The following is a 24,709-nucleotide window of genomic DNA, read 5'->3' as shown; positions in this document are numbered from 1 at the left end:
AATGACTGCAGAGCCGTCTCCACGCATTTTGAGAATGTGCGTGGGGCGAGGGAATAACCGAACAGTAGCCTGTTGTACTGATATGGAATCCCCTGGAGGAGAAAACGCAGGAATTTCCTGTGTTTCAGAATGATGGAAATGTGGAAATACGTGCTCTTCAGAGCTATAGAGGTAAAACTCTGTCCTCTCAACCAGCTGGTCAAAGCAGATGGCTGCTTGTCCTGAGCCTGGTTCTGCTGGAGGTTTCTTCCTTTTAAAAGGGAGTTTTTCTTTTCCACTTTTGCCACTGTGCTTGCTCAGGATGGGAGACTGCAAGGAAACCAAGATTCAACTTGTCTGCTGGATTCCTTAGATAGAGAACTTTACTAATTGGCTTTTATGTACGTGACTGTTTCTGTAAATTGCCCTGAGACAACTTTGTTGTGATTTGGTGCTTTATAAATAAACTGAATTGAAAATCATTTGTTCTGGTGAAGTTTTCCAGCAGCTGATTGTCAGCATGTGGAATTGTCTCTCCATGATCAATTTGTTGAACACGAACAGGTCGAGAATATGTCTCATCCCTCCGGTTTTTTAGGAACCAGGAAGTAGTGGGAGGACAAAACCCCGTATTTTCCTCTCCGTTAGGAACTTTAGAAATCACGTTTTCATCAGGAATTTCTGAACTTCTGACTGGATAGACGATCTCTGTTCTGGAGAATACAGAACCATCTCTATAATCCCTCTGAATGGTGGGGTTGAGCTGCGAACTGCAGCGTGTAACCCCTGCTGATCAGACGGTCCGTCCATCTGTCCAAGGAAGACACTCCCTGCCACTCTGAGTAATGCTCGTGGAGCGGGCACGTATTTTGTGTTGTCATGTTCCTCATGGACGTCAACCAGACTAAAACCCCTTACTGCCATCACCCGCTCTGGAGATTCTCGGTGGGGGAACCCAAAGGCGGCTCCGACAGAAAAGGGCGGCTCCGACAGAAAAGGGCTGTATGTGTGCTTCTGTCCTGAGCCCAGGCTGCAGTCTCACATTAGAGCTGAGGTGAGCCGGCACGCACTGAAAGGAGGCGTGAGCGCTTTCTGAGTGAAACGCCGTTACGGTGGAGGCTGCAGCTGTCGTGGAGAAACACGTTTACTTCCGCTGCGCGGTGAGTGGGCAGAAAACATCAGAAGATAAAAACGGGGTCTGGCTGAGAGCGAGGGATTTTGTTGGACTCGGTATGCTGAAATAACATCATTTTAGCTTACATGGCAGACGAGTGTGATATTTACCGAACTGCGGTGCTTTTTAAAATGCTGTTTAGAGGTTACCGACACGTTCTATGTGGGGAATGTGTGAAGAGAGGCAGCTGTGAGATCAGTTGATCTGACGGTCAGGCTGGAATCAGCTGAAACTTTCAGAGATGTTTCTGTTTTATTTCAAAACATGCATCATCAAAAAAATGTGCACATTCCCTTCAAGGAACTGTTCCTTGGTGGAGGGGGCTGGTGGAGGAGCGGGGCGACAAGTCGCTGCCGTAGCTGTGGAGTGCTTCTGCTGCTGTTGCTGGCCAAGACGGTCCCTCCAGCGGCCGGAGGGGCGGGAGGAGGACTGTGACGTCACCAGATGGTGTACAGTCTCTGAGACCTCCTCGGACCTCTGCGATTTCTCAAGGATGGTCCTGAAGTTGGCCCCGAACAGCGCCTCTGGGGTGATGGGGCCCTCCAGCAGGTCTTTCTGCAGCCTCTCGGACAAGGATGGTGAGAGGCGGAGCCAGGTGGTCCTCTGGATCATGGTCATCCAGGTGGCGATGCGGGACAGGCAGACCTCAGAGGTGGCGCGCATGTTTAAGATGACGTCAGCGGCTTTACAGAGAGAGTTCTTTGTCTACTCCAGCTGGGCTGCTCCCTTCTGCCTCTTAGAGATGCTGTAGGCCAGCAGGGCGACGTTGTTGTTCACCGCGACCGCCTGGGATGTGCACTGGTGAGCTCAGTTGGAGAGCTTTGTCACCCTCTGGTCATGCTTCCCTGGAGGGACAGGTTGCTGGTCCATTCTGGAAGCTTTTGCCCCAAGCGCCTCCTCCAGGCTTGGCTCCGGGGGGGTGGGCAGAGGGAAAAACACAGATCGGTAAAACCCTCCACTCTGGAGATGAAGGCGAAGGTGGAGACGGATGTCTTCAGCTTGCTAGGCCCAGCTGCAGCCTCGTTCCAGTGTGACATCACATCTGGACAGCGAGGCCAGATTGGATCAGGGCAACGAGCCGGGGCGGAGCCAAACCTTCCCGCCAGATCATCCAATCAGGGCGGAGGGAGGCTAGGAACGGAAAGTCCCTTTGTGTTAGCAGCCTCCTGGATTATGCCAGGCAACTCAGAGAGGAGATTGCCGACGGCAGGGAGCAGTGTGGTCGCTGACGTGGGAAGACCCGAGGTGACTGAGCATCCGCTTGGCCACTCCTCTTCCGCCACTACGCTGTTCAGGAGGGAAGGGGCAGCGAGGTTGCTTCTAGCATCGCCTTTATCGGAAGAAACATTTGATTCACTGTGTGACTCTGCGTCAAAGAAAAGTGTTGGCGTCGTCCCACGCATAGCGTCTTGCCACGGAAAAAACACTCAGCGGAGCTGCTGCCCGCATCGCCTTTTTCGAGGGAATCATCCGATTCATCGTGAGGAAAAAACCTTAGAAAAGGTGATGGTGTCGTGTCGTCCAGTGGGTAGCGGCCCATCACAGAAAAACACTCCTCGGCTTTTACCTTGAACAAGGCTGCTCGTCTCTGCTTCTCCTCGGGGAGGAAGAGCTCACTGGGACAGTAGGAGGTTGGCGTGGCGGAGACCCAGGCATCCTTAGCAAAAGTTGTGCTGGTTAAAGCTGGACATCTTTTCCTTCTTCGTTCTTCTGACAGTGCTAGCTAGCTGGCTGAAGAAAAAATGGGAGCCGATTGCCCGGTCTCACCTTAATTTATATGAACCGGGGGTGGGGCCCACACAGCCTATACGAAATAGAACAACAAAGTATGTGTCTCAATAACCAGAAATTACCATAAAGAGAAGCAATTCTGATTTTGCTCCTCAGTGGAATGAGAAAAACGGGAATGTGGAGACTGCATTTAATTTCATTAGATACTACACTGCTGCACTATGTGCAATGCTTTCACTTTTTGCTTTAAAACATTTTATTATGATCAGGAGCTGTTCTTTGCATTAGAACACTACAGCATTTATATGGAGGAGGGGGTGTACCAAAGAGACCATCTTATCACAAGCAGAACTGGTTTGTTCCACTTTGGAGTAAGCTGTTGGGGGAAGAATCAGTTTTGTTGTGCGTTTCCTTGACTGATGAAGCCTTCTGGATCGAAGGCGAAACGTTTCAGCACAAAAAAAAAAGAAACAGTCCAGATGACCTGACTGAAAAATGTTGTATTGTATACCTGGATTATTGAGCATGGACTTTGTTACAGCATTTATAATTTATAAAAAGATGGCAATTTGAGGAGCAGTTTAAATGATTTACCCAGTTTCAGCATGTCTTCATCTCTTGTCCAGAAAGTACGAAACTTTGGAAGAATAGCTGCAGCAACGAGTTCAGGGTCAGCAAGCATGGATCCAAAGCGCTGCTGTATTCCTCCTTGAAGGGCATCGATCACTGGCTGGTAGAACTTAGAGGAGAGTTGTAGGCAGTTAGGAGGATTATGGTGGGCACCAGCCATGCCATGTAGACATCTGCTTCTGCCTGCATTATGTTGAGGACCTTGGCCATCGGGCTCATGGTCACAACATATTCGGTCAGGAAAGCACACTCGGCAGGATTAACCTGTTACACAAACAACAATCATAAATTTAATTTCATCATTTCATAAATTAATATACTATTATCAATCAACCTTTATTTATACAGGTAAATCCCATTGAGCCTCGAGGACTCATTTACAAGAGAGACCTGATTTCAACAAAGAAAGATGACAACAATGGACAACAGCAACAACAATAAGCAGTTATAAAAACTAATACTACAGTTTTTTTTTTTTTTTTTTTTTTTTTTTTTAACAAATAGGATGGCTAAAAGGAAAAAGGTAACAAAACCAAAAAAACTGCTAGATTCCGAGACAAATGTATAAAACTAAAAACAGGAACATGTCTGCATTGGTCCCTGCCAGGAGTCCAACAGATTCTTAAAGCCACTTAGAGAGGTCAAGGTCGAGAGCTTCAAATCTTTTTGTAAGATATTCCAGGAAACAGGAGCGGAGTAGGAGAAGGCCCTTTTGCCTAGTTCAGTCCTCACTGAGGGAACACTGCAGGTAATAATGTCCTGAGAGCGCACTCCGTAGCTGCACTCACGCAGAGACATGTAGGAGGAGATGTATGAAGGCAGCAGACCAAGAAGTGATTTAAAGATGAAAATGTACCAGTGAGAGAGTCTGCGTGAAGTTAATGATGTCCAGTTAACCAATGAATACAGGGTGCAGTGGTGGGTACGATAATCACAGCCAGTTATGAATCTTAGTGCACCATGATAGACAGCATCCAACATCTGCAGGGTTCTTGTAGGAGCGTTCATGTAAATAATATCACCAAAATCAATTGAGGGAAGGAAAGTCACAGATACAAGGCGTTTTCTAGCATTCAGGGTTAGACAGGATCTGTTTCTGAAAAAGAAACCCAGTTTAATTTTCAGTTTCTTTACCAAGTTTTCCACATGGAGCTTAAAAGAAAGATGTGAGTCGACCAAGATACCCAAATATTTATAGGAATCAACAAACTCAATGGGGACACCATTTGAGGATAAAATCGGAGGAAGAACTGCTGGGACCAACTTCCTATTTGAAAAAAGCATCCCTTTGGTTTTTTCGGCATTTAGGACAAGTTTGAGGCGAAACAAATCAGTCTGGATGTAGTTAAATGCAGATTTCAGAAGCTGGAAAGCCTTAGCAACAGTTTTAGCTCGACAATAAACAACTGTGTCATCAGCATAGAAATGTATGGATGCATTAGGGATGTTTTTACCTACATTATGTATGTAGATTGTAAAGAGGGTGGGTCCTAAGACTGAGCCTTGTGGTACACCATTGTTGACTGTTAAATAACTGGAGGAAGTACCATTATGTTGAACACATTGCCTCCGGTCTGAAAGATAGTTAGAGAACCAACCAATGGTGTGATCTGAGAAACCGATTTCTGAGAGTTTATGACACAAGATGTTATGATCCACAGTGTCAAAAGCTTTAGACAGGTCTAAGAAAAGTGCAGCACAATAATCCTTAGCATCCAGTGCTTCAACAACATCATTAAGAACCTTCAGTGAAGCAGTGGTTGTGCTGTGTTGTTTCCTGAAACCAGATTGATGTGGAGGTAAGATGTTAAATGAGTCCAGGTAATTTTTGATTTGAGAGTTTATTAGTTTTTCTAGAACCTTGGCTAAAATGCAGAGTTTAGAGATTGGTCCATAGTTGTTCAGTGAGGTGGGGTCACCTCCCTTCAGCAAAGGAAGAACAAAGGCTGTTTTCCAAGTGTCTGGGATGGAGTTTTGTCTTATGGAGAGATTGAAGATGTGGGTCACAGGGACTGTGATGATATGAGCAGCCAGCCTTAAGAAATAAGGTGGAAGTTCATCTGGACCTGCAGATTTTTTAGGATCAAGATCTTTTAACAGTTTATTGACCTCACTGACTGAGAATGGAGAAAAAGAGAAGCTGTGATTAACTGAGGATTGACTTGTAGGAGGGATTTGATTTGTAGAAGTTTGGTTATTAAGTGAAGTGGCTGATTTTCCATTAGTTACTGTGTCAAATAAAGAACCAGAAGCAACAAAATGTTTGTTGAGACAGTTCAGGATCTCGTGCTTATTTGACACAGGAGCAGAGTTAACGAGAAGTTGTGATGGGAGGTCAGATGATTGGGGGGTGCCTGAGAGAGATTTAATTGTTTTCCAGAATCTGTTAGGGTCATTTAGATTTTTGGAAGTCTGAGATAAGAAATAGTTTCGTTTTGCTGCTTTGACAGCAGTTGTACATTTATTCCTCATCTGTCGAAAACTCAACCAATCAGTGTCTGAGTCAGATTTTCTCGCTGCGGCCCAAAGATGATCTCTCCTGTGCAGGAGGTCAGCTAGCTCTGGAGTAAACCAGGGGCTGTCTCGTCCCTTTATTCTGAACTGACGAAAAGGAGCATGTAAGTTCAGGAAATAAATGAAATTATTATGGAAATAGTTCCAAGCAGAGTTCACGTCATCAGTTAACAGAATACGATGCCAGTCAAAGTGAGACAGATCCCAGAGGAATGACTGAGGCTGAATTATCAACTTGTTATTTACAATTCACCAGCAAATGAGCCTGATCACAATCAATCATTTGCATAAAACATACAAATTAAGAGTTATAGTGTGGCCAGAGTATTTCCATATTTGGGCCCGAGCAGCGAAGCGCTGCGAAGGCCTATTGTAATCGCTCTGTTCAGGCCCGAGCTACAATATTTTTGGCAAATGAATCGGCCTTTTTGGTGCCTTAACATATCCAAAAACTCACCAAATTTGGCAGACGCATCAGGACTGCTGAAAAATTATGTATTTTAAGGGCGTGGCAGAAATTAAACCGAAACGGCTCGAGCGCCACCTGGAAATTTTCAAAATGCCCTCCTTACTAACCTTAGTTTGTCGTACAAGCGTGGGATTTGATACACTTGGCCATTTCCCCAAGATGCACCAAAAACCCTCTGGCACCAACGTTGTACGGTAAACAGGAAAGCGGCCATTTTGGAATGACATCCCAAATTTCACGCCTTTTTGAAGGTTTACAGCCTCCGCATTTGAACGATCTCGTCCTAGGGATTTCGCTCAATCGGTTTCAAACTTGGCCATTTGGTTCAAAAGGCATGGGTGACGAAAATTTATCTAAAGGTTCGTTTCGGAGCATGCTGAAGGGGCGTGGCCAGACCTCAAAGTTTGACATCTCGCCATGAAAAACAAAACGCTAATAGCTCCCCCACGAAAACTGTCTGAGACATCAAACCTTAAGTGATTGATCCACATCCAGTCCCCTGCAAGACTGAATTGTCAAATCATGACATCACTTAAGCCACGTCCCCTGACAACAGGAAGTGTAATGTTTTACGTTGAACGGTCCCTATCTGACCCCTGTTACCCAATCAGCATGATGGTGTGTCCAGTGACCGAAGACATGTTGGTGTAACTTGCTTTCCAACACTGACGGTTTTGGGTGGAGCATATGGCCGTCGCGACGTGGCAAATTAAGACAGAACGCCATCACCCCCATGTTTGGCTCTAAATTCCACAGATTTGAACCGAGGTGCACCAAAATCAGTATGATCGATCATTATCCTCCCCTTGATCAGGAATCCATAATAATTGGCCAATAGTCTCCACAGCGCCCCCTAGAATATTTAAAAACCTCAGCCCCAAGCCATTTTTGGACCAACATTTCTGAAACTCTGTGAACATCTGTATCTTGTCAGGAACTATGAAAAAGTCGCTTGGAGCCCTGGTCTAAAACCAACAGGAAGTAGCCCATTTTGGGTCAAAGGGTCATTTTGGGGCATTTCTTATTGCGAATTTTAACAAACTCCTCCTAGGGATTTTGAAGGATTGCCTTCAAACATGGTTAAAATGCCCTTAACACATTGGATAGTAAAAGTTATCAAAAGCTCGCGTTTTCGTATATGTTAAAGGGGCATGGCCAAGTCCAAAAGTTGCGCTTCACGCCGTAAATTTCCAAACGCTATAACTTTCACATTGAAAGACCGAAATGCACAAAACTTGGCACCAGTCATCCCTGTTGGATGCACAACGATTCTCTGTGGTCATATTTTGACGTAATCAAAGCCCCGCCCCCTCAGAACAGGAAGTCACTTTTTAGGCCCGAGCAGCAAAGCGCTGCGAAGGCCTATTGTAATGGCTCTGTTTAAGCTCGAGCTACAATTTTTTTCCGCCAAATGAATTGGTGTTTTGGGGGCCTTGACAAATTCCAAAAGTCACCAAATTTGGTGAACGCATCAGGACTGGTGAAAAATTACGTATTTTAAGGGCGTGGCAAAAATCGCAACAGAAACGGCTCAAGAACGCCACCTGGAAATTTTCAAAATACCCTCCACATTAACCTTAGTTTGTCGTAGAAATTTGGTACGCTTGTCCAATTCCCTAAGATGCACAGAAAACCCTCTGGCACCAACGTTATATGATAAATGGGAAGGTGGCCATTTTGGAATGTCGTCCTAAATTTCACACCTTTTTGGCGGTTTACAGCCTCTGCATTTGAACGCCTCCTCCTAGGGATTTCGCTCAAACTATTTCAAACTTGACCATTTTGGTCAAAAGGCATGGGGGACGAAAAGTTATCGAAATGGTACAAACCGGAGCATGCTGAAGAGGCGGGGCCAGACATCAAAGTTTGACATCTCGTCATGAAAAACGAAACGCTAATAGCTCCTACACGAAAACTGTTTGAGACATCAAACCTTCAGTAATTGATCCACATCCGGTCCCCTGCAAGACTGAATGGACAAATCATGACATCACTTAAGCCACGCCCCCTGACAAAAAGAAGTGTAACGTCTTTCATTTTATAGTGGACGGCACGCATGTAAAAAGACCCTGTTCGCAGAATCCATCAAATAAAAAACAGATTTTTATCAGATCAAAGACGTTAATAGACCAACATGTCTAGATTTAATTCCAAATTTGCAGTGGAGCAGCTGCTCTTCTGATTAAATTCAGTCTTTTTATTAATAAAATTATGTAAAAAAAAAGTATCAAAAATGATTCCTCTGCTCTTTATAGACCATCTGTTTCCACAATATGGCATTCAAAATGATTTAGTTTTAAAGATGGTAATAATCTTTAATATACAACAGTAGTTATGTTTCTGGTTGTAAACTGTATATTTAGCTGCATGTAGCAACATTCATTTCTTTTAAACCAACTGGCAGATGTATTATATGGTTCTACTTTGTTCCAGAGTGTGCGAGCTGTTACAGAGTGGAGCAGTGATGAATAAGAGTTATCAGCCTCACGAGGGTCACATCCCGTACCTGCTGCAGCTCTTCATAGATTACAACCTGTATGGCATGAACCTGATAAACCTGGGAGCTGTGAAGTTTCGCTGGAGCCCCAAAAAAGGTGAAAGTGGTCACAGAAACTCAACCTCTGAAATTGAGGGCTATTTACTTTTCTCTTTGAGTTTGTTTTTCTTTCTTTTAATTGAGACCTACTAATACGAATGAATATGAAAGTATCCACCTAATTCCTAGCCCCTATGGTGCCTTTTGTGAATTATGGGCGCAAATTCTGGCACAGACCAGAACCGGCATTTGTTTATGTGCTAACAGATGCTAGCTAATGTAGTTTCTCTGAGCATTGTGGATTTAATTTACACATGTAGGTACACCACCTGTCAGAGCTCACACAGGACAATATTCATACCACCTCCTACTGCACACGAGGAATGGGAAGACGACATCAAGAAGTTGCCACAGATTACATCTACTAGCATATTTAGCTACTTCATTGACTCGGTTCTTCCGACAGTGAAGTGATGATCAACCTGAAAAGCTCTGAGGTGTATTAGTATCTACACAGTAGTAAGGTCAGTCCTATCGTTAAGAGGTGGGATTCAATCTTATGGACCTTAAATCAGACACAGAGCCAAAGCCTTAAAGTCCTCCATCACGAGCTTGGGTTAATTACAGAGAAAATCATAAACTGGAGATGAACAAATACTATAATGCTGTTCCCTCCATACACCTGAAATCATCCATGATGTTCTCATCACACTCTTTTCAATCCAATCTAGCGTCTCCGGTGGTTTATTGTAGTCCAGACACAAAGTAGGATGCAGTTTTTCCTCCGTCCGTTCACAAGAACATTCTTTTTGTTTTGGTCCGTGTTCCAAACACTGTTGTTGTAGACACTGATTTAGTTTGGTCTGGTTGTTTGCAAACAGAACAACAGGTACCTGAACTCAGCACGGCTACTTTAATAAACTTAATGGTTGGTAAATAAATGTAACAAAACACAAACTGTTTTATTTGCTAAATTGAATTCAACTAAATTACAAATTACTTTCAAATAAACCACAGCAGTGTTTCCCCTACCATTATACAAGCAGGCGCCCCGCCCCGTCAACAGCTCCCTGTCTACCGCCCCCCCCCCCCCCACACACACACACACACACACACACAAATCACGGACAAGATGAGCGCCCCGCCATGGCAAGTTATCTAGGAGAAACACTGCACAGTCTGTGCTCTGCTACTGTGGTTAACCAATGTTTACTGCTACTTCCTGTCTGACAGGAAGTAGCACACATAATCATTTATACAGTAGAGCCCCGAGGAATAAGTTGGATAGGAAGCAAAGGAGTGCATTGCAAATCATCTACTTTATTAAATTTACTCTCAAAGGCTGTGTAATCAGTCAGTTTAAATTCAGACAGACATCCAAAGAGGGATGGCTGCCATCTTACTGAATCAGACCCGGTTCTCCCCAAAATGCAATCCAGTAATCGACGTCCTGTAGCTCACATATTTTCATGACTCCAATGCGAAGGCAGACAATAATTCTCAATGTAATGTTTTTAGTGCTTAGTGTATTTTAGTTTGTTTTTCTTAGTTCATATCTTAAATGTTATCATTGTTTTTCTTATACATTTTATTGTTGGATGTAACTGGGACCCTGTGAACATAATTTTGTTCCACCACATGTACCACATGAGGTGGAACGACAATAAAGAATCTGTGACTCTGACAGCGTCACGAGAACTCAATTTCAAGAGAACTGTTTTAAACAAACAAAATACACTGATATAATGATTTGATTATAAAGTTTGCCTGTTTGTGCATGTTTCAATTTCAAAGTTTCTTTGTCATTCGCAGCACATGTGGTACATGTGGTGGAACGAAATTGTGTAGTCAGGGTCCCAGTTACAGCCAACAAAGAATACGCTAAGCACTAGTAGTACAAAAACATTACGCTGAACAACAGCAGCACGAACATGAGTCTTTGAGCAGATGAGTACGAAATGTCATGTACAGTAGTCCCTCGTTTGAATAAGTGAAAACTGCCAAGTAGGAATAATAGTACAAGTAGTAATTGGTGTATTTTAGTATTTACAGTGAGGAAAATAAGTATTTGAACACCCTGCAACTTTGCAAGTTCTCCCACTTAGAAATCATGGAGGGGTCTGAAATTTTCATCTTAGGTGCATGTCCACTGTGAGAGACATAATCTAACAAAAAAAAAAAGGAAATCACATTGTATGATTAAAAAAAAAACCTATTTATTTGTGTTACTGCTGTGTCATGAAGCTGCACTGCTCAAACTATGACCCCTGACCCTTATTCTTCTTCCAGACTCGCCATGAATCGTGTTTTTCAAAAACACATGTGACTTCAATGATGTCTGATGTTTGTCCACACGTCCTGTCCTTGGACACAGACTCAGCTACAGTCTGACTGATGTTCATCTTATTTCTTCCTGTTTCTAAGAAAGAAAACAAATCATTAATGAAGTTTGTTTTATTTGATGAACAAGTGTGAGCATGAATAATCTTGATTGTTGTTTTCAATCATCATAATGAAATCATGTCAGATATTACAATGTGAACAACACATTTCTCTGTTGTTCAGAAAGTGTTTGTTCCTTCAGAGACACCTGTGGAAAGTTCTTTGAGCTGGAAGCTGTTTTCTTCAGAGGGAGCCACAATGTTCCCATGTCAGTCAGACAATCTTCTCAGAGCTCATGTTTTGCACAAAGTCTCTTTGTGTGAAACAACAGTTCGCCTTGGACCCTCGAACTGAGCAGTTCGTCTCGGGCCCCGAACCGGAAGACGGTTTGTCTGTGGACCTGATCCTCGTGGTCGTGCTTAGGTCCACTCGTTCAACTCCTGAGCAGATGAACATGTCACTCAAATTACAGTTGTTAGAGGTTTAAATAAGCACAGAAGATGAAGCCTTTTCTCACTGCAAGACTCACGCTCTCAGCTGAAGGTGCTGATGGACGGTGCACCTTCTCATCAGCTGTTCCCTCACAGACCCTGAAGCTGTCACAGTGAAGGTCAGATACCTTGGGCAGTTCCTGGTGAGTCCTCCTCATGGTGTCTCTGGTCTGATCCACCAGAGAACCCCAGAAAGACGAGTGGTGCCATCAACACTGACCCGGTAAGGAGCAGAACCTGGTGACATGATGCAACTCTTGGTCTGGTTATGCTATTTGAAGCTGATGCAACTTGATAAATCATTTCCTGCTTGCAGTGATGATAAATGACTTTATCTGATCACATTAAATAAATTATTTCAAACAAAATCCAAAGTAAAATATTTATTAAAATAATCAAACTTTGTCTAAATTCATGCGCGTATAAAACTGAAATAATTCCTGCTCAAAGAGTCAATTTAGTCTCAGATAAGAAAATTAAGCCTTAAATGATTCATTATTATTGTTTGTTTATTATTGGTGTTGATTTTTAGTTTGATTATTTTTGTAATAAAACTTAAAAAAACAACTTTGTTCTCTTCATTCAGATGAATATTCATGAGTTCTGGTGTAGAACTCCCTGTAATGAACAGATTCTACTTCAGTGACTGATTCTGATGATTAAAGGGTGAAAATATTAATGAAGTTGTTGTTGGTCAGTAAACTGATCAACTCGTGCTCCACTTTAACCAGAGTTAATAAAATAAAATAAATGTAGAGGAGGGGGGTGGAGGAAGTGTCACCTTCTTCCTCCATCTCGCATCCTTCATATTGCAACACTGCTGCAAATAAGTATTTGAACACATGTGAAAATCAATGTTAATATTTGGTACAGTATCTTTGTTTGCAGTTACAGAGGTCAAAGGTTTCCTGTAGTTTGTCACCAGATTCACTGCAGCAGGACTATGGCCCATTCCTCCACACACATCTTCTCTAGATCAGCCAGGTTTATGGGCTGTCACTGAGAAACACGGAGTTTGAGCTCCCTCCAAATATTTTCTATAGGGTTTAGGTCTGGAGACTGGCTGGTCCACTCCAGAACCTTGATCTGCTTCTTACGGAGCCACTCCTTGGTTCTCCTGGCTGTGTGCTTTGGGTCATTGTCTAGTTGGAAGAACCAGCCACGATCCATCTTCAATGCTCTCACTGAGGGAAGGAGGTTGTTCCACAAAATCTCTCACTACATGGCCCCGGTCATCCTCTCCTTAATACAGTGCAGTCGTCCTGTCTCTTGTGCAGAAAAACACCCCCAAAGCATGATGCTTCCACCCCCATGCTTCACAGTAGGGATGGTGTTTTTGGGATGGTACTCATCATTCTTCGTCCTTCAAACACGGCGAGTGGAATTAAGACCAAAAAGTTCTATTTTGGTCTCATGTGACCACAGAACTTTCTCCCATGACTCCTCTGGATCATCCAAATGGTCATGGTCAAACTTCAGACGGGCCTGGACGTGTGCTGATTTAAGCAGGGGAACCTTCAGGCCCATGCATGATTTTAAACTATGACGTCTCAGTGTATTACCCACAGTAACCATGGAAACAGTGGTGCCAGCTCTCTTCAGGTCATTGACCAGCTCCTCCCGTGTAGTTCTGGGCTCATTCCTCACCTTTCTTAGGATCACTGATACTCCACGAGGTGAGATCTTGCATGGAGCCCCAGTCCGAGGGAGGTTGACAGTCGTGTTTAGCTTCTTCCATTTTCTAATAATTGATCCAACAGTTGATCTTTTTTCACCAAGCTGCTTGGCAATTGGCTCGTAGCGCTTTCCAGCCTTGTGGAGGTCTACAATTTTGTCTCTGGTGTCTTTGGACAGCTCTTTGGTCTTAGCCATGTTAGAAGTTGGACTCTTACTGATTGTGTGGGGTGGACAAGTGTCTTCATGCAGCTACCGACCTCAAACAGGTGCTTCTAATTTAGAATAATAAGTGGAGTGGAGGTGGACGTTATAGAGGAGGACTAACAGGTCTTTGAGGGCCAGAACTGTTGCTGATTGACAGGTGTTCAAATACTTATTTGCAGCAGTAACACACAAATAAATTATTAAAAAATCATACATTGTGATTTCCGAATTTTTCTTTTAGATTATGTCTCTCACAGTGGACATGCACCTAAGATGAAAATCTCAGACCCCTCCATGATTTCTAAGTATGAGAACTTGCAAAGTCGCAGAGTGTTCAAATACTTATTTTCCTCACTGTTGTAGATGAACATATATCTGTGATATATTCATAAATTAAAGGGATTCATTCATTTTTCTGGACTGAATAATATCGTGCATTGAATTTTTAAATGTAACGTGAGACGTTAATTTTCTTTGACCCATCAAATGAATGCGGTCATTTATTAACAGAACCAAAGTTTAACATCAAACATTTACATTAATTTGGCAAATTGATTTCAACAGCAACATAATTAATTAGCAAACTTTACAATTAGGAAACCGTACGGCCACGATTTCCCTTGCAACTTTAACCCAACAGACATTTCTGAAAATATCTGGGTGAATTACTGGCAAGATAGAAGAGTTTTAAAGATGGAAATGAAGTTTAAATTGAGAGAGAAGATGGATGAGGGGTTGTTATGTGTCGGTATAAGAACGGCACTCTCCATTCGAACCCAGTTTCGCCCCGGTACGCTTCGGTAGGAAATCGACTCGTTACCTCTCTGAAGATGAATCAGCTGGTACGGAGTTCCATTTAACGCTACCATTTCCAGCGTCTCCATAGGAACAGCTGTGAATCGTCCGAAGTAGTGACGGTACTTAGTGCAGCGCACGTTCACCTCACAGGTGGACTCACACGAGGAGTAAGTCCGTCAGGGGTTCCACTCAGATGTGGAAGATTCCATAATTCCCACGAGACTCGGAAGAACTTCGGATCATGTCTGGAACCTCCTGTTTGCTCCAGCAACTTTTCTGTTTGGTTCTGCTCTCCGAACTGAACTGCTCTCCCACCGCACTCTACTGGCTGGAACTAGGAAGTGCCGACATTTAAAGAGTTCTATTTCCGGTTCATTTGGGACGTCCTGATTGGCTGAAATAGCTAATGGATAGACAGGTGTTGAAAGTAAGCTATATTTTGTGAAATGCCATCTGCTGGCTGATTCTTGTACTGCAACAAAAAAGCTGCATACAGCTGGAGCAGGCTGGGGGCATAGTTCCTGACGATGAACGGAGGATGCTGCGGCTAAATAACCAGAGCGTCTTATCTGTTCTAGAATTGCGCCGCTCCAGGTGTCTGCATGTTGGAGCAGCTCTGTTTCTTTCATTCTGAGAATTTGCTTTTGGAAACTTTAATTCCTCTTTTTCTGGATGTAAATCACATTTTTTGGATGATTGTTTCCTCTGGTATCAGATGCTGTGCAGCTGGAAGGATTTTTACTGAAACTTTTTTAGTTTTGGACATTTGTTATGATGCATAACCATGGCAACAAGGCAGTTTTCTACAACCTACACCAGCTAAATAACATCTCAAAAGATCAAATAATATCTCATCTACAGCCCCAAATCCCAAATGAGTTGAAAGGATGTTCTGTGGACACATTCTCATCTACCTGCCAGCTGTGCTCGAGTACCTGACCACTGAGATCCTGGAACTAGCAGGAAACGCGGCTCATGACAGCGGAAGGACAGGATCGTCTCTCGGCAACTACAGTTGGCTGTCCACAGTGACGAGGAGCTCGGCAGACTGCTGGGAGGAGTGACCATCGCTCTGGGAGGAGTTCTGCCCAGCATTCAAGCGGTCCTACAGCCTGGAGGAACCGAGAGGCCAGTCGAGTCTGGGTGGACGGATCGGACAGCATCTGCAGCCAGTTTCTTAGGATCCAGTGTGAGATGGACCTTTACAAGAGATCCTTCCTGACTACAGCATCAGCATCTATAACATCTCTTAATGAAATGAGGAAAAGAAAAGAGTTACAACAACAAATAATTTCCCTTTGGGATTAATAAAGTATTTTTGAATTGAATTGAATTAAATTTATATACAAAATTATGATTTATATTATATTTAATTCATTCAACCTTTATTTAGACAGGTAATCCCATTGAGCCTCGAGGACTCATTTACAAGAGAGACCTGATTTCAACAAAGAAAGATGACAACAATGGACAACAGCAACAACGATAAACAGTTATAAAAAGTCATACTACAGTTTTTTTTTTTTTACAAATAGGATGGCTAAAAGAAAGAGGTAACAAAAAACAGCTAGATTCTAAGGCGAATGTAGAAAACTAAAAACAGGAACATGTCTGCATTGGTCCCTGCCAGGAGTCCAACAGATTCTTAAAGACACTTAGAGAGGTCAAAGGTCGAGAGCTTCAAATCTTTTTGTAAGATATTCCAGGAAACAGGAGCGGAGTAGGAGAAGGTCCTTTTGTCTAGTTCAGTCCTCACTGAGGGAACACTGCAGGTAATGATGTCCTGAGAGCGCACGCTGTAGCTGCACTCACACAGAGACATGTAGGAGGAGATGTATGAAGGCAGCAGACCAGGAAGTGATTTAAAGATGAAAATGTACCAGTGGGAGAGTCTGTGTGAAGTTAATGATGTCCAGTTAACCAGTGAATACTGGGTGCAGTGGTGGGTACGATAATCACAGCCAGTTATGAATCTTAGTGCACCATGATAGACAGCATCCAACATCTGCAGCATCCAACATCTGCAGGGTTCTTGTAGGAGCGTTCATGTAAATAATGTCACCGTAATCAATGGAGGGAATGAAAGTCACAGTTACAAGGCGTTTCCTAGCATTCAGGGTTATATTTAATAAGTGCGGCTTAGAGACTGGCATGTTCTAAAGCCCAACAATTGCAGTATGTTACTTCTCTGCTACTTCAGATGTCCTCATAGAACATCACAGCGCCTTCCTCGGCACCCTGTCATATGCTTTTTCTAAATCCACAAAGCCACAATGGAGTTCTTTCTGACCCTCTCTGTACTTCTCCATTAGCATTCTCAAAGCAAAGATACATCTGTGCTGCTCTTTCTTGGCATGAAACCATACTGCTGCTTACAAATAGTGATCTCTCGTTTAAGTCTAGCTTCCACAACTCTCTCCCAGATCTTCATTGTGTGACTCATCAACTTAATTCCCCCGTAGTTGCTGCAAGTCTGTACATCACCCTTGTTCATCCTTGTACATGCACCCTTGTACATCACCCTGCAGAAAGGAAAGCTTTACAGAGTGGTGAAGGCTGTACTGAAGACCACTGGAGTCAGTCTCCCCACCATCACAGACATCTACACCTCCAGATGCAGGAAGAGGGCCACCTGCATCATGAAGGACCCCACTTACCCAGCACACTCAGTTTTTGCCCCACTCCCCTCAGGCAGGAGGTTGCAGAGCATTAAGTGCAGAACCACTAGACTGAGGAACAGCTTCTACCTTGAAGATCTCAGACTTGCAAATCCCTAACAAGGAAAATCACTGTAATGCCACTTTAATTGTTAATATGCTGCATATTATACATGCTGCTGATCTCATGCTGCTGATTATTCATGCTGCTGTGTTCATTCATTTGTCCTTATCCACCCACAAAGACTAATGTTGGTGCTGCTGTTGTTCGGTGTATTGTTTTGCACTATCAGTGACTAGTGTATATCTTAGCTCTTTTAGTGTACCATTTGGTGTTCATTTAGCATATATCTTAGTTCACATCTGATTTGGGATATTTGTTTAAATAAAACCAGGATTCGGAAGAGTATCAGCACCATGGTCAAAAAGAAACGCACAAATGCAGTTCTACTAGAATAATTTGTGTCTTTATTACTCCGCCACAGATAAAAGCGTGAAAGCAAAGCAATGTGCAATCATACTCAGATATACACACACAAGTGTCTATTCATCAAACGGCTCTCACCGTGACACAAAGGCTGGAGAGCCGGTTCAGCCTGGGTGGAACCAAAACACCGACACAGCTGGGCGTCCTCGGCCGGAAAGACCCACAGCGGACTCTAACCTGGTCTAAGTGCTTCTTTCACTTTTATTCCCTCCCTCTCTTACATCACATGAGAGCGTCTCCCAGTGAACAAAAACATGTTTACTTGAAACTTAGAGCTGAAAACGGTAACTCCTTTCTATCTGTGTGGAGGGAGTGAAGACTTAATAACATGCTCAAACTTCAAAGTGGAGTGTAAGGAGGATGCTCTCTTATCAAGGGAGCGATCACCCATCCCATCCATGTGTGGAGTAGAGATGACTCTCCTCCTGTTCAGGATAGCGTGAGAGTCCAATGATGAAACATGTTTATCAGGAACCTGGGTCGTCGTGACCTAAGGGCGGGCCAAGCCCCTCTGCCAAAACACTCCCCAAGAGTTTAATTAAACATTTCTTTCTTAAAACACAACATCTTGCTCTCATGGTAACCCGGCCTTAGATGTCCACATGTTGTATTTTCAAGCTATAATATGGAATATGGCATACAAAAGAATATGGCATAAAAGCATTTAAAAAACATACAAAAAACATTATTATATCAACATCTTAGATCCTTACTTACTGTTTCTTTTAACACAATATTTTTGCTATTGTTGGATCTAACTTGGACCCTGTGTACACAATTTTGTTCCACCTCATGTACCACATGTGATGCGAATGACAATAAAGAACCTTGACCTTATTCTTAAAAATGGGCACCAGCACACGTCTCCTCAGGCAATTTATTTCATCAGGTCCTACTGCCTTTCCCTCTTCATCCTCCTGGTCCGCAGCTCCTCAAAAGTACTCATTTCATCTTCCCATAATACTCTCCCTGCTTGAACTGGAAGTATCTAGACCACAGTGCATTGAAAAATACTATGAACATGTGCATTAGTGAAAATATCAATTTTTCATCTGAAATCTGAGCAGCCTTCAAATATTCTTACTAGTTTTAGACATTGGACATACTGCATACATTATTTTCATTTGTGTAACACACACAAAAAAAACTATATAAAATCACACTTAGGCTTGTTTGATCTGAGAGAAATACACCATTTGGGGCAGCTGTGTCTGAGTGGTTAGAGTGGTCGTTCTGCATTGGGAGAGTTGGGGGTTCGATTCCACCAGCAGTCACATGTTGAAGTGTCTCTGGGCAAGACACTGAACCCCTCATTGCCTCTGATGTGTGTCCCATTGGCATATGAATATGATCTGAAGCACTGATTAGTTTCTACAGATTGAGATTAGCTCTAGAGATGTAGTAGAATGCTGTATGAATGTATGTGTGGAGGTACATGAGGCACAATACAATCCATTTACCATTTACTCTTTTACCTTTCACTTATTCTCAATGTCAATGTGTTTGCCTTTTTTAGAGGAAGTAACAGCAGACCCAGAAAGACCAACCTCATGCCCCATCATTAGTCCCTGGACAATCCCTGGTTCTCCCAAACCTAATAACGGCGCTCTGGGGGGCACCTTTGTTCACTGGGAAGAGAACTCTTTACCCAGGTGAGTCCCACTTGCACAGATCTTTCATTTGGGGCAAAAATATGATGATTTTTCTAAATGTTTGCTCTATTTTCAGTTCCTTATTCCTAGATGGCGTTGAGAGACAGAGCACCTGTGAGCTGGAGGTTGATGCTGTTGCTGTAGATATCCTGAACCGCCTTCATGTCGAAAGTAAGGGCACTCAGGACATCGTCTTCTTTTCACAGTGCTAGCCTTTTCCTTCATTATAGGTAGCTGGTACAAATTCAGAGACATGGAAAAGGGAGAAGTTGTAGCGGAATATGAAGCACATGTAGCTCAGATGATTGCTGTTTGAGAACAAATGTCATCACACGTATGATCTGTTACCAGTTCTGATCAAAAAACCTGCATCTAACTTTTCCTGTTACAGGGAAGCAGGGAGGGGAAGCGATTAACAGAGATGAAGGCAAACTGAGTGAGGCAAACAGATGGTGTTTCACAAAACTGTGCTCACAGAACAAATGCACATCCCGCCTTTGTTAATTTTTCCATTTCTCTTTACAATGTGTTTGAATGAACAATAGTCCTTGGTTTATCGCAGGGACTAGGTTCAGGACCCCTCCCCCCACAATAAGTGAAAATCTGCGAAGTAGAATTGTATGTATTTATTTTAGTTTTTTTTTAACACAAGTTAAATTGGCATAGATTTCTGAGTTGAAACAACATACCAAAACAGTTCAGTCAACTAATACAATTAAATCAACTAAATTAAAGCAAAAGTTTATTTAGCAAAAGTTTATTAATCAAGATAACTTGATAATGGTTGAGCTCAACTTGAAATTTTAAGTTCAGTACGTAGTGCACAGCTGCTTGTTTTACGGTTCTGAAGACCTACCCTGCAGCGTCAAAGCCCATAATGTTCTAAACACTTTAACCTATGTAATTTTAACTGTACAATACTGCAAAATTTGACTCACCAGCTCTGCAGAAACAACGGCTCGGTTCTGGTCTGGCAGACCTGCCCTGCTGGGTCTGGTCTGGTTCTGTGCAGTCCTTGAGCACCGAAATGCATTTTGGAGGGAGCCTGACCTTCAGATGGCCAACACAGGACCAGCTGGTGGTCCGATTGAGTCCAAATCTGGAGGACAAAAGTCCCGGTGGAACGCCAAACCTACTGGCGGCGCGTCCACGCTCGGAAGTCCTTGAGGGCCGGCAAGCAGCTCTCATATTGATTGATTAGCCTGGAGGTCCGGTTCTGCTCCGGTTTTGGTCTGGTTCCTGGTGGGTTCCATGTAGCTCTCTGTATCCGCTGGGTGCCGAAGTCACTGTATGAATAAGTACCAAACTTTTTGCGTCTCAGATCAAAACTTTCCCTCTAGGTTTTTCAGCAGAAGGAAACGGGGCTTCTGGTTGAGGCACTGTTGGCTTCTGGGAAATGTAGTTGTTATGAGCGGGCATACAGTGTAGCCTTACTGAGAGAAATCTACAAAACTGATGGCGCCCGTCCGAAGTATTTTATTTTTTCGTTAACTTTTTACTGTACAGTATCCCATACTGTCCCATCACCTGAGTAATATTAAAGTTGACAATCATGTGTCCTGTACATTTTTTTTCTCGTGCACAATCTTACTTTGCAAAACCGCAAAAGAGCGCAAGTCCGCTAAAGTCGAACCGCAAAGTCACGAGGGACTACTGTACTGAATCTTGATATATATATATATATTTTAAAACAAGTAATTAGAATGAAAGCCACATTCTTTCCAAAAACTCAGTCACTGATACCAAAGATGTGTGTTTTAGTAGTGCAATAGTCTATATACAGTGTTAATACCGAGTGGCAAATCAAAGTTAAATTTCAGTGCTGAGGCCACACTTCTTTACTGTTCCTTCAGCAAAGCTGCCATAAACTGAACTAAATAACGGTAGTCTTTATTGCAGTGGTGTGATTTTTGTTGTTTTGTTTTGGTATTAAAGTTCTGAATTTTCTCCAGTGGGTGAATTCTTCCATCCAAATGTTTACATACACTGTATAGAAAGACACAGGAAGTTTTTTTCTCTCCGTCTGACAGTGAATCAGATTAAACATTTCCTGATTTAGGTCAATTTGGATTTTCAACATTATTTCTATTTGTTAAATGATGATGTCTTGGGATTGTACCTCAATATTTTGACATACGTTTTTTTCCTCATGATACTGTCTATTTTGTAAAGTGCACTCAAAACGTGACTGCACCACAACATGATGTTGGCATCCTCATACCTTCACAGTTGGGATGGCGTTCTCATGCATACAAGCTTCCACCTTTTGACTCTAAATGTAACTATGGTCATTATGGCCTAGGGCTGTATACCGAACCGAGGTTCTTTTATGGCACCGACCGAACTGCTTCTGTCGGTGTATGGATTGAAACATGCCTCTTCTTTCAGTGTCAAGTTTTGGTATGGGCCGTAACGTGACATGTGGTTTCAGCACGCAGGCAGGTAAAACAGCAGACGTATGACAAACAGACTACGTGTTTACACCCAGAGCTGTATAGAGTTGCCCTACAGCTGTACATATGCAGCGCCTTGCAAAAGTATTCGGCCCCCTTGAACTTTTCAACCTTTTGCCACATTTCAGGCTTCAAACATAAAGATATAAAATGTAAATTTTTTGTGAAGAATCAACAACAAGTGGGACACAATCGTGAAGTGGAATGAAATTTATTGGATGTGTCAAACTTTTTAACAATTAAAAAACTGAAAAGTGGGGCGTACAATATTATTGGGCCCCCTTGCGTTAATACTTTGTAGCTCCGCCTCTTGCTGCAGTTCCAGCTGCAAGTCTCTTGGGGTTTGTCTCCATCAGTTTTGAACATGGAGACACTGAAGTTCTGCCCATTCTTCCTGCAGAACAGCTGGAGCTCAGTGAGGTTGGATGGAGAGCGTTTGTGAACAGCAGTCTTCAGCTCTTTCCACAGATTCTCGATTGGATTCAGGTCTGGACTTTGACTTGGCCATTCCAACACCTGGATACGTTTATTTGTGAACCATTCCATTGTAGATGTGTCTTTATGTTTTGGATCATTGTCTTGTTGGAAGATAAATCTCCGTCCCAGTCTCAGGTCTCTTGCAGACTCAAACAGGTTTTCTTCCAGAATGGTCCTGTATTTGGCCCCATCCATCTTCCATCAATTCTGACCATCTTCCCTGTCCCTGCTGATGAAAAGCAGGCCCAAACCATGATGCTGCCACCACCATGTTTGACAGTGGGGATGGTGTGTTCAGGGTGATGAGCTGGGTTGCTTTTACACCAAACATATCATTTTGCATTGTGTCCAAACAGTTTGATTTTGGTTTCATGTGACCAGAGCACCTTCTTCCACATGTTTGGTGTCTCCCAGGTGACAAACTTTAAACAACACTTTTTATGGATATCTTTGAGAAATGTCTTTCTTCTTGCCACTCTTCCATACAGGCCAGATTTGTGCAGTGTACGACTGATTGTTGTCCTATGGACAGACTCTCCCACCTCAGCTGTAGATCTCTGCAGTTCATCCAGAGTGATCATGGGCCTCTTGGCTGCATCTCTGATCAGTCTTCTCCTTGTTCCAGATGAAAGTTTAGAGGGACGGCCGGGTCTTGGTAGATTTGCAGTGGTCTCATACTCCTTCCATTTCAAGATGATTGCTTGCACAGTGCTGCTTGGGATGTTTAAAGCTTGGGAAATCTTTTTGTATCCAAATCCGGCTTTAAACTTCTCCACAACAGTATCTCGGACCTGCCTGGTGTGTTCCTTGGTCTTCATGATGCTCTCTGCGCTTTGAACAGAACCCTGAGACTATCACAGAGCAGGTGCATTTATACGGAGACTTGATTACACACAGGTGGATTCTATTTATCATCATCAGTCATTTGGGACAACGTTGGATCATTCATAGATCCTCACTGAACTTCTGGAGTGAGTTTGCTGCTCTGAAAGTAAAGGGGCCCAATAATATTGCACGTCCCACTTTTCAGTTTTTTATTTGTTAAAAAAGTTTGACACATCCAGTAAATTTCATTCCACTTCATGATTGTGTCCAACTTGTTGTTGATTCTTCACAAAAAATTTAAATTTTATATCTTTATGTTTGAAGCCTGAAATGTGACAAAAGGTTGAAAAGTTCAAGGGGGCCGAATACTTTCACAAGGCACTGTATGTCGCTTGTTACACCGACAGACGGGGTTCACGTGTGCAGCGCGTGTGGCGTCAAACGGCTTCAATTTACGAGTGGAAAGTTGCTCCGTGGTTGCCTGCAGGGAGAAAGGAGGACCGCAGCCTCCCCTCCTCCTCTCTCAGCGTTAAAGTCAGCCTGTGAGTGTTAGAGCCTGAACGGCCTGATCCAAAATCTCCACGACTGTGTAATTAAGTATTACGATACCGTGGTCAGATGAAGCAGATCAATCCAGAAGGGACAAGGCAAGGTGAGGAGTCGAGGTGATGGGCTGCAGCCTTCCATCCCTCCACGACCTGTACGTCTCCAGGACTGTGAGGCGAGCAGGTCGGATCACAGCTGACCCTGCTCACCCTGCACACGGACTGTTTGAACCACTCCCCTCAGGCAGGAGGCTTCGGTCCATTCGGACCAGAACCTCCCGCCATAAGAACAGTTTCTTCCCCTCTGCTGTTGGACTCCTGAACACTCATAATGCTGCCTCATAACTTCTGCTTTGGTCACATTACATCTGTATTATAATTGAATACTCCATCTGTACTGTTTTCTAAGCTTTTTATTGTTTTCTATTGTATGGGTGTACATATGGTTATGTTATGGTTTTAATTTTACTTTATTTGTGGGTGTACACAGGCTTATGTCTTATGTAATGTTTTCATTTTTACTTTATTTTACTTTATTACTATTCGCACCTTATGTCGAAGCAAATTCCTAGTTTGTGAACCTCGTTCATTGACATGGCGATAATAAACTGATTCTGATTCTGAGAAACAAGGCTGAGGTTCGTGGCCAAGAGTTGGAACAAGGCATGCTGGATTAGGGCTGCAACTAACTTATTTCAATAATCGATTCATCGGCTGATTATTTTTTCGATTAATCGATGAATCGGCCAAATTTTTTATTTTTTTTATTTCCACCCCTTTATTCCAAAATAAACATTTGACTGACATAAAAATTTGCACAGAAACAGGTTATTTGACTATTCTGTTAGTAAAATATTGAATAATAAAAAATAAGTTAGTCAAATAGCTTAAAAAAATTAATGTACACAAAATATATACAAATGTGTCTTTATACCTGCACAATATGTAGCTACTTTGTAAAATGTGTCCTTGAGGGAAGAGTGTAACCTGGATTAAAAGTGTGGATCATTGTAACCTGGATTAAAAGT

At 42.8% G+C, this 24,709-nt stretch overlaps 1 protein-coding gene across 1 annotated transcript in view; it reads left to right on the top strand.

Annotated features, from left to right (window-relative positions):
* Positions 1-8,961: 8,961 nt before the first annotated feature.
* LOC119418721 (DNA polymerase zeta catalytic subunit-like) overlaps positions 8,962-24,709 on the top strand; it is an 89,928-nt gene continuing 74,180 nt past the window's right edge. Inside the window, exons 1-3 of the mRNA XM_037686055.1 lie at positions 8,962-9,091; positions 19,246-19,381; positions 19,458-19,552. Of these exons, the coding sequence (XP_037541983.1) occupies positions 8,962-9,091; positions 19,246-19,381; positions 19,458-19,552 (361 nt within the window). The remainder of the gene's footprint in view (positions 9,092-19,245; positions 19,382-19,457; positions 19,553-24,709) is intronic.

This window comes from Nematolebias whitei, chromosome 12, assembly GCF_014905685.2.
Source record: "Nematolebias whitei isolate Nwh7 chromosome 12, NemWhi1, whole genome shotgun sequence".
NCBI classification, from domain to species: Eukaryota; Metazoa; Chordata; class Actinopteri; order Cyprinodontiformes; family Rivulidae; genus Nematolebias; species Nematolebias whitei.
This window is presented reverse-complemented; position numbering and strand designations above follow the sequence as displayed.